Here is an 11,001-nt window from a genome sequence, read left to right as displayed (position 1 = left end):
GGGTACTCAAAATTTTAAAAAATAGAATTGGGTAATAACAACTTATTGTCACAAGTGGGCTTCAGTGAAGTTACTGTGAAAAGCCCCTAGTCGCCACATTCCAGCGCCTGTTCGGGGAGGCCGGTGCGGGAATTGAACCGTGCTGCTGGCCTTGCTCTGCATTACAAGCCAGTTATTTAGCCCACTGTGCTAAACCAGCCCCAACTCTAAATGACAAAGAAATAATGATTCCAGAACATCAGCTGATTCTATTCAACATGGGGTGACGGTGGGTAGCACTCTCACTTCTGAGTCAGGAGGTGGGGGAGGGGGTTTAAATCCCATCTCCAGATATTTGAGCCCCCATAATCCAGGGCCCACTCTCCCGGTGTCAGAACTGAGGGAGTGTCGTCCTGTCAGAGGGACCGTCTTAGAAAGGCATCAACCTTAGGGCCCCGTCTGCCCCCTCAGGTGAATGTAGAAGATTAAACTGCCACAATTGGAAGGAGAGCGGGAGGTTCCGCGGAGGAGTTCACCGGCTAGTGTCCTGCGGCACAATATTTCCCCCTCAGTCAACATCAGGAAGAACAGATCATCTGGTCATCATCACATTGACGCCTGGGGAGCTTGCTGTGCACAAATTGGCTGCTACGTTTCCTGCAGTGACGAAACTTCAGAAAGTGCTTCACAGGCAGTGAAATACTGAGACTCCCTGAGGAGGTGAACGGCGCAGTATAAATGCATGCTTATTTTTGAATCAACTCTCATATCCTTACAGGGAAGTTGTCCAGCAGGAGCATGAGGCAGCTGACTGGGGTGGGCAGGAAATCCCAGTGTGGACCAAGGCTGCTTCCCTTCAGAGGCCACTGAATACATTGTGGGATGCCTGGACTCACTGGTCTGAGAATCCACCCCTTGTCTCCCTGTGTAACATTGGCTGAGAATAGACATCGGGGTTTGTCAATGTACTGAAAGCTATTTGATTCTGTTCTTTGTCTAAAACCAAACTGGAAGGAAGTGGACACAACTCTGAAACTGGAAGAGAATTCCAGACATTACTGACATCACCGTACATATTACACACACGTTTATTTATCTGTGATCACAGAATCTCACCACACAGGCCATTCAGCCCATCGTGCCTGTGCTGAGTATGATTGCATGAGCTACTCAATTAGTTCCACGATCCTGCCCTTTCCCCATGAACCCTGCAAACTAGTTCCTTTCCAGTATTTATCCAACTCAGTTTGTTGAATCTTCTTCCACAGCCTTTCAGGCAGTGCATTCCGGATCACAACACCTCACTGTGTAAAGATTTATCTTCCTCATTTCCCCTCTGGCTTTTATGTCAATCTCCTTAAATCTGTGTCCTCTGGTTAACAATCCTTTTGTCAGTGGAAACAGTTTCTCTTTATTTACTCGATGTAAACCGTTCATGATCTTGTTTAAACTCAGATAATAGAGAGATCTTGAACAGTCCCATTGTTGTTCTGCTCCATGGAACAATTTATGTAAATGCTTCAATCCAATAAAATTAACGCAGTGATAACAATGACCTTTTGTGGGTTTCCTCCGGGTGCTCCCGTTTCCTCCCACAGTCCAATGGTGTGCAGGTTAGGTAGATTGGCCATGATAAATTGCCCCTTCGTGTTCAAATGGTTAGGTGGGGTTACAGTGAGAGGGTGGAGGCATGGGCTTAAGTAGGGTACTCTTTCTTGAGGCTGGTGCATGGGTAGAATGGCCTCCTTCTGCACTCTAACTTCTTTAAAAAAAGCTTTCGCATTAAATCATTTCAGAGAGTCAATTTGGAACTGAGTAACAAAGCACCAAATTGAACTCGATCTAAATAACAATTGTATTCCCTTTACAACCGACAAACTTGAGACGGTTCAAGAAAGATTCATAGGGATGAAACCAGACTGAGAGTGTTTAAGTTACAGGACAGATTGAACAGGTTGGGAATATTTTCCCTGGGAAAGAGAAGGCTGATGACTGACATGAGAGACTTTAAAGGGTGTGATGTTGTTGACATCATCAATTCACCACTGATCACTCTCAAATTATAAATCTCTGTCCCCCCCACATATTGATTTTAACTCTAATTCATCCTCCTAACTGCTTTTCCCCAGTGCTCCTCCCTGAAGGTGCTGACCCTCTGGTTCAGTTTCTCTCTCACCTGTTGCCCTGCCCAATGTCACCCAGGTGGCTAAATCTTTACACCTGAAGGTAACAAACTGTGTAGCTAAGGGGGGACGTCACAATCCAATCCAGTGACCACCCAGATATACTTTGTTACGTCACAGGGACTTTGTGTCAGGGTGAGGGGTCACTGCGCCCCGCCCCCCTTTCCATCCCAGGAGTTTGGAGACTGGCCTCCATTTAAGCAATGGCGGCCTCGGCTTCCACAATCTGCGCATGTCCAACGGAGGTGGCAGTTGCGCATGTGCGGGGTGGTCATTTCCCCTGATCTGCCTCCTGACGTATAAGGCCAATGGAAAGAGTAGGAGGACCAGATGGACTCTGGTCCTCCAGCCAATCAGAGCGCGGGCTTTGTGTGAATGCGGATTGCGCTTCACACAGACGGAAACCTCCTCCTGTCTGCAACATCTGTGAGTAAAACACTTTCTTTTCTCCCCCTTTCCATTTCTTTTCTCATTCTCACCTTCAATTGGTCACTTGCAGCAACTGAAGGGAAAGGAAGTGAATCCAGGGAGGGTGCAGACTTTGCAAAGCTTGGCCCAGGTCCCCCCCTCTCTCTCTCTTAAAGACATTGACATCCTTTGCTCCCTCAGCTTGACACATTTATTTGTCTGGCTAAAAGGATGCTCTCTTTCCTAATGTTCACAATTAAAGGGCTGCTTTCCCCAGGAGATGGCTGACATTTAAGGGGACAGTCAATTAATATCGGACAGCGAAATGTCTAGTGTTATACGGTGAAGATTAGATATATTATGGATGGTTCTGTAATAAAGTACATTTAATATTTTTCCAGTTGTGTAATAGTGTTCTGTAGCTACATTATACATTTCCAGTCATCTCTTCCCTCAGAGTGTTGTTCTTCTCTGGGTTTCTCTTGCACAGGGGCCAGTGGAGTCTGGGGGTCATTGAATAGTTTGTCAGATTTCTCCAGGATGTGTTTGTCAGATTTCTGATGAAGAAAAAAAGCTGAGATGAGGAGGGATTTCTTCACTGGAGGATGTGGTGAAGCTTTGGAATTCTCTACCCCAGAGGTTTGTGGGACCTCAGTCATCAAATATTTTCAGGACAGAGATTGACAGGTTTCTAGATATTGAGGATATCGAGGGATATGGCGGATAGTGTGGGAAAATGGTGCTGAGGTAGATTGGGATATGGCGGATAGGGTGGGAAAATGGTGCTGAGGTAGATTGGCCAATGATCTCATTGGTTGAGCACACTTGATGGGCTGACTGCAGCTCCTATTTGTTATGGTCTCTGTCCAGGCCAGGAAGCAGTGAGCAGGGATCTGTCAATCAGCCTGAATCAGCACCTTCAGGAGAATTGGGAAGGTGAATATTAGATACAGTGGAGGGAGAGTGTGTGGGATGGAGATTTCCAGCTTTTGGAGGAAAGAATGTTCCATAGAAACTAGAATTGTCTGCTCTGATATTTCTATCCTGTACTGACTGTGATGTCTTTGTAAATTGTTTCTACAGGCTATTAGGAAAGCAGGAATTACAGGCAGAAATGTTAAACGTCACGTCTAGATCTGACAGTCACTCAATGACAGAGTCATTGTGACCTGAATATCATCAGCCTTTCAATCTTGAAAGGAGAAATTTTATCTATTCTGTCTGTTTTGAAAGATTTTATCATTGATGTGACTGGAAAAGCACAGAGACACAGACACACCCGAGTGAGAGAGTTCCAGAGCACTGACTGTGGATAGAGCTTCAACCAGTTACACAACCTGAAAAAAATCACACCATTCACAGCGGGGAGAGACCGTACACGTGCTCTCTGTGTGTGAGCTAAACTGATTGACCTAAACCAATACAACAAGAACTAAAACATGAAGAAACCGTGGAAATGTGGGGACTGTGGGAAGAGATACAGATTCCCATCAGAGCTGGAAGCTCATCGACGCATTCACACTGGGGAGAGGCCATTTACCTGCCCTGAGTGTAGGAAGGGATTCAGTGATTCATCCACCCTGCAGAGACATCAGCGAGTTCACTCTGAGGAGAAGCCCTTCACCTGCTCTCAGTGTGGGAAGGGATTCAGTCAGTTATCCAGCCTGCAGTCACACCAGCGAGTTCACACTGGGGAGAGGCCATTCACCTGCTCTCAGTGTGGGAAGGGATTCAGACATTCACCCACCCTGCGGAAACATCAGCAACTTCATACTGGGGAGAAGTCGTTCACTTGCTCTCAGTGTGGGAAGGGATTCACTCGGTTAGACAACCTGCAGTCACACCAGCGAGTTCACACTGTGGAGAAGCCATTCATCTGCTCTCAGTGTGGGATGGAATTCAGACATTCATCCACCCTGCAGACACATCAGCGAATTCACACCGGGGAGAGGCCATTCACCTGCTCTCTGTGTGGGAAGGGATTTACTCAGTTATCCAGCCTGACGTCACACCAGCGAGTTCACACTGGGGAGAGGCCGTTCACCTGCTCTCAGTGTGGGAAGGGATTCACTCAATTATCCAATCTGCAGACACATCAGCGAATTCACACTGGGGAGAGGCCGTTCATCTGCTCTCAGTGTGGGAAGGGATTTTGTGATTCATCTCACCTGCTGAGACACCAACAAGTTCACAATTGATTACAGCGGTTGGAATCTGCTGTTATTGTTTCTGCTTCAGTTACACCCAGGACTGCATTTTATTAATTCTGACAATTGGTCGATGGGGAGGGCCGGAGAGTTTCTTTCTGCTGAATTGTCTGGTCTCCTGATTTTATCTCCAGGGGGCTGATGCTCTCTGAGCTTTGTTGCGAATACCTGGCTCAAATTTCACAAGGATCACAGAGCGAAAGGGTGTTTAGAAGTTCGAAGATATTTAGTTTTGATTTCTGTTTGGAACCCCCCAAAAGCATGCCACATTGCCATAGAGATGGGCTGTGGAGGTTACATGGTTTTTTGTTTAACTTACCTGTGTTTCTCACAGAAGAAAATTTGGGTGAGGGGCAGGTATGATGGGCGACAGGCAATAGCTAATATTTAAGGAATTATTACATATTTACCAGGGAGTCAGTTAGCTTCGTTGGCTGGACAGCTGGTTCGTAACGCAGGTTCAACTCGCGTACTGCCGGAGATTATCCATGAAGAAAAGCCTTCTCAAAATCTCCCCTCGTCTCGGGTGTAGTGACACTCAGGTTAAATCTCCACCAGTCAGCGCTCTCTCTCTCATAGGAACAGGAGTAGGCCGTTCAGCCCTCCGATCCTGCTCTGCCACCCACTGAGATCATGGCTGATCTGTGACCTAATTCCGTACACCTGCCTTTGGCTCATATTCCTCACTATCTTTGCTAAACCAAAAAAAACTGTCTCAGATTTAAAATGAACAACTGTTCTCGCCCCAATTGCAGATTGAGGGAGAGAGTTCCAAACCTGTGCCACCGTTTGTGTGTAGAAGTGCTTCCTAACATCCCTCCTGAATGGTCTGGCTCTGTGATGTGAAGATGCCGGCGTTGGACTGGGGTGAGCACAGTAAGAAGTCTTACACACCAGGTTAAAGTCCAACAGGTTTGTTTCGAATCACTAGCTTTCAGAGCGCAGCTCCTTCCTCAGATGCGTGAAACCTGAGGCAGGAGCAGTGCTTCGAAAGCTAGTGATTCCAAATAAACTTGTTGGACTTTTAACCTGGTGTAAGACTTCTTGCTGTATCTTTATCTACCCTGGCTTTTCCTGTGAATATCTTGAAGGCTTCGATCAGGTCGCCCCTCAACCTTCTAAATTCTGGAGAAAATAAGTGTGATTTGTATAATCGCTCCTCATAACCCCTGTAATCCTGGTGTTATTTTTGTAAATCTACGTTGCCCTCCCTCCAAGGCCAAAATATCCTTCCTAAGGTGTGGTGCCCAGAACTGCTCACAGTCTCCATGTGCAGCACGTCAGCATTGTGGATAATGCCCATTGTGCACAATGGCTTCACAGCTCCAGGGTCCCAGGTTCGATTCCGGCTTGGGTCACTGTCTGTGCGGAGTCTGCACATCCTCCCCATGTGTGCGTGGGTTTCCTCCGGGTGTTCCGGTTTCCTCCCACAGGCCAAAGATGTGCAGGTTAGGTGGATTGGCCATGATAAATTGCCCTTAGTGTCCAAAATTGCCCTTAGTGTTGGGTGGGGTTACTGGGTTATTGGGAGAGGGTGGAGGTGTTGAACTTGGGTAGGGTGCTCTTTCCAAGAGTCGGTGCAGACTCGATGGGCCGAATGGCCTCCTTCTGCACTGTAAATTCTATGAACCAGGGTTTTGTACAGCTGCAGAATTACCCCTGTGTCTTTATACTCCAACCCTCTGGATATAAAGGCTAGCATTCCATTAGCCTTTCTCATTACTTACTGCACTTGTCCGTTGCATTTTTAAGGATCTTGCCACCTGAAACCCACAAGTCTCTTTGGACGTCTCGTGAGTTTAACTTTATACCATTTTGTGCAGATAGTCTCACACTTGCTTACACTAAAATCCATCTGGCACAGTATTGCCCATTGACCAAGTCTATCAATATCCCTTTGCAATGTTATGCTGTCTACAATACCATCCAACTTTGTGCCATCAGCAAGTTTGGATGTACGGCTTTCTAAGCCATCATCCAACTCATTAATAAATAATGCAAATTATTGAGGCCCCAGCACAGATCCCTGTGGGACACCACTCGTCACATCCTGCGCCAATTTGAGTATCCACCCTCTGTTGCCTGCTACTCAACCAATTCCCTGATTATGTTACTAATTCGCCCTCAACTCTCTGGGCTTCCACCTTAATTAACAGTCTCTTATGTGGGACTTAATCAAATACCTTCTGGAAGTCCAAATAAACAATATCTATAGACATTCGTCTGTCCACTACCTCAATGTGGTTTGTCAGGCATGACCTGCCTGTCACGAATCCATGTTGGCTCTCCCTTGGTGTCGTGAGGAGGCCGACGAATCTTGCGAGAGGCCTCTGGCGAGATTTGCAACTCTAAAGACGCCTCATGAGATTCAAGGAAAGCTTGCAAGACGGCGTGATCTGGATGACGCCTGCGCTGGACAAGGTCCAGAGCAGCAGGTTTCAGTGAGCCATTCAGCTCATTTAAATATACATTCGCCGAATTCTCCCGCCTCCCGGGAGCTAATGGCCATGCCTGGAAGACCTTGCCAGGACTCTGTTCAGTGCTGGTCCACACAGGCGTGGACCAGGTGTAATGGCACCTGGGGGTGTGGGGGAAACATGGCAGGGTGGCTCTCCCTCTGCCAACGTGCCTGGGTGGCACTGGCAGACTGGCAAGGTGGCAATCCCAGGGTGGCATTACAAAGAGCCAGAGCCTGAGGGAGGCCTTCCCCATGAAAGGGGGAATGAGGGGCATTGAAGGATGGGGGAGGGGGGAGGTGAAGGGCGAGTATGAAGGGGCCTCATAAAGATTTTGGGGTGAAGGATGAAGGTCCTGAAAAGGTGGGAGAATGAAAGGGGGGGGGGTGGAGACACAAGGTAAGGGGGTGCCCTCAGCGACCCCATAGCTGGGTTCTTCAATTGGGGGGGGGGTGTCAAGTAATGCCCCTGTCTGTCAGGGGAGGGGTGGTGACATTTCCTGTGGGTGGGGGACTCTCATGCCTACTCAAAGATTGGGGCACCCTTTTCAAAATGGCGGCCCAGTCTCTGAGGAGCCGGTCTCACGAGCGAGTACAGCTCCCCAGTGATGAAAACCTTTCAAGGCGTCTTGACCACGGAGAAACTCCCCAAGGCCCAAAAAAGGACAACGTGAGGGAGAATATGGTGAGAAACACCCCTCGGCAAACTCACCGAAAATGACACATGTAAATGTTTTGGTTGAATTCCGCACAGAGTTAACGTTTCAAGTCCAATGTAACTCTGCCTCCGAGGCAATGGTATAGTGGTATTGTCGGTGGACTAGTAATCCAGAGACCCAGAGTCATGCTGTGGGGACCTGGGTTCAAATCCCCGCAATGGCAGATGGTGAAATTTGAATTCAATAAAAATCTGGAATTAATGATGACCATGAAACTATTATCGATTGTCATAGAAACCTCTCTGGTTCACTAATGTCCTCAAGGATAGGCAATAAATGCTGGCCCACCCAGCGATGACCACATCCCATGGACGAATAGAAGAAACTAAAGAGAGGGAGAAATGTGATGGGTTTGATGCTGCTGAGAAAGGGGGAGGGTCAGACAGAACAAAAGGGAAAGTCAGGGATTGGTTAGAGGATGGGTGAGATTAAATGTCAAAAATGTCCTGGAACAAAAAGCAAAGGGAGAGGTAATGGTTGTGGTAAAGAAACAAAGCATTTGTCCAGAGTAAGTGTTAATGGCAGAATAAAGGACAGCTCTATCTGGAAGCAAAACACATGGAAACAAGATGCAGACAGGCACTCAGCAAAAAAACAAATCAAAATGGAGGAGAGAGTTCAGGGTGTGAAGTTGTTGAACTCAATGTTGAGCCCAGAAGGCTGTAAAGTGCCTCATGGGAAGATGAGGGGCTGTTGGTCCAGCTTGTGTTGGGCTTCTCCGGAACATTGCAGCAGGCCGAGGACAGAAATGTGAGCCTGAGAGCAAGGTGGTGAATTCTAATGGCAGCAAGCGGAAGGTCAGGGTCAGGCTTGTGGACTGAGCGGAGGTGTTCCACAAAGAGGGCAGGGGACAGGCTGCAGATGAATTAAAGAGAAACCGTTTGGGTCCAGAACATTGTGACCATCCTTTTACTCTGGTTGTCTTTGATCCTCAAGCCATTTTCTGTTCTTTAATCATGTTCTGTTTCATTAATAAACATTTATCAAGAAAAATCAAATATTTTTATGATCTCAATTTGATCTCCCCTCGTTCTTCTAAACTCTAGAGAGTATGGGCCTAAACTGTTCAATCTCTCCTCATATGACAAACCCCTCATCTCTGGAATCAATCTAGTGAACCTCCTCTGAACTGCCTCCAATGCCACTCCATCTTTCCTTAAATAAGGAGACCAAAACTGTGCCCAATACCCCAGGTGCGATCTGACCAATGCCCTGTACAGTTGCAACAACACGTCCTTAATTTTATACTCAATTCCTTTTGCTCTTAATGCCAACATTCCATTTTCTTTTGTTATTATCTGCTGTACCTGCATGATTGATTAGCTAATTAATTGATTATGATGTGGAGATGCCGGCGTCGGACTGGGGTGAACACAGTAAGAAGTCTTACAACACCAGGTTAAAGTCCAACAGTCACCTGAGAAAGGAGCAGTGCTCCGAAAGCTAGTGTTTGAAACAAACATGTTGGACTTTAACCTGGTGTTGTAAGACTTCTTCCTGAATTAATTGATTAATCGTGACTTTTCATGATTAGATTAATGCACTCCAGGGGAGGCAGTGGTGTAGCGGTATTGTCGTTGGACTAGTAATCCAGAGACCCAGAGTCATGCTCTGGGGACCTGGGTTCAAATCCTGCTATGACAGTTGGTGAAATTTGAATTCAATAAAAATCTGGTATTAAAAGTCTAATGATGACCATGAAACCATTGTCGATTGTCATAAAAACCTGTCTGGTTCACTAATGCCTGGCCTACATGTGACTCCAGACCCACAGCTACGTGGTTGACACTTAAATGTCCTCCAGGATGGACAATGAATGCTGGCCCAGCTCGCGACACCTGCATCCCAGGAACAAAAAGATAAATTGATGAAGAGAGTGGACAGGCTGTTGAACAGACAGTGAGTCCCTCTGAGGTAATTGGCAAAGGAGCCAGAGGGGGAGATGAGATATTATTTTTTTTTGACACAGCGAGCTGTTCTGATCTGCCTGAAAGCGGATTCAATGGTATCATTCCAAATGGTAAATACATGAAAGGGAAGAATTTGCAGGGCTGTGGGGAAAGGGCAGAGCAGTTGGATGAATCAGAGAGTCCTTTCAAAGAGATAGCAGGGGCATGATGGGAATTCCAGACATTATTGACATCACTGTAGATATTGCAGACACACATTTATTTATCTGTGATCACAGAATCACCGCAAAGAAGGAGGTCATTCGGCCCATCCAGCCTGTGCTGGTTCTTTGAAAGAGCGACTCAATTAATCCCATTATCCTGCCCTTTCCCCATGAACCCTGCAAACTAGTCCCCTCCCAGTATTTATCCAACTCCCTTTTGTTGAATCTGCTTCCACCAGCCTGCCAGGCCGTGCATTCCGGATCACAGCACCTCACTGTGTAAAAGATTCATCTTCCTCATTTCCCCTCTGGTTTTTATGTCAATCTCCTTAAATCTGTGTCCTCTGGTTAACAACCCTTTTGTCAGTGGAAATAGTTTCTCTTTATTTACTCGATGTTCATGATCTTGAACGCCTCCATCGAATCTCCTCTTCGCGATCACTACTCTAAGGAGAACAACCCCAGCCTCTCCAGTGTGTTCACATGACTGAAGTCCCTCATTCCTGTCACTCTACTAAATCCCTGCAGCTTTTCCATGGCCATGGGGGTCATAGATTTCTACACCACAGAAAAGGCCTTTTGGCTTTCAGATAGCTCAGTGGTTAGCATTGCAGTCTCCTGGCACCAAGGACCCGGGTTCGATCCCAGCCCCGGGTCAATGTCCGTGTGGAGTTTGCACATTCTCCCCGTGTCTTCGTGGGTCTCCGCCCCACAATTCCAAATGTGTACAAGGTAGGTGGATTGGTCACGTTGAATTGCCCTTAATTGGGGAAAAACAGAATTGGGTATGCTAGTGTTTAAAAATATTCTAAACCCAGGGCGGCATGTGGCACAGTGATTAGCACTGGGACTGCGGCGCTGAGGACCCGGGTTCGAATCCCGGCCCTGGGTCACTGTCCGTGTGGGGTTTGCAAATTCTCCCCATGTCTGCGTGTGT

The 11,001-nt window shown here is 47.0% G+C and overlaps 1 protein-coding gene across 1 annotated transcript; it reads left to right on the top strand.

Moving 5' to 3' along the window:
• Nucleotides 1–2,570: 2,570 nt before the first annotated feature.
• On the top strand, nt 2,571–4,684 carry LOC119952219 (gastrula zinc finger protein XlCGF7.1-like; the record flags this gene model as incomplete). Its single annotated transcript, XM_038775868.1, has 2 exons — nt 2,571–2,588; nt 3,654–4,684. A coding segment is annotated over exon 2 (675 nt), but the record flags the coding sequence as incomplete, so codon positions are not given.
• Between the last annotated feature and the right edge of the window lie 6,317 nt (nt 4,685–11,001).

Source organism: Scyliorhinus canicula, chromosome 17 (assembly GCF_902713615.1).
Source record: "Scyliorhinus canicula chromosome 17, sScyCan1.1, whole genome shotgun sequence".
In the NCBI taxonomy this organism is placed as follows: Eukaryota; Metazoa; Chordata; class Chondrichthyes; order Carcharhiniformes; family Scyliorhinidae; genus Scyliorhinus; species Scyliorhinus canicula.
This window is presented reverse-complemented; position numbering and strand designations above follow the sequence as displayed.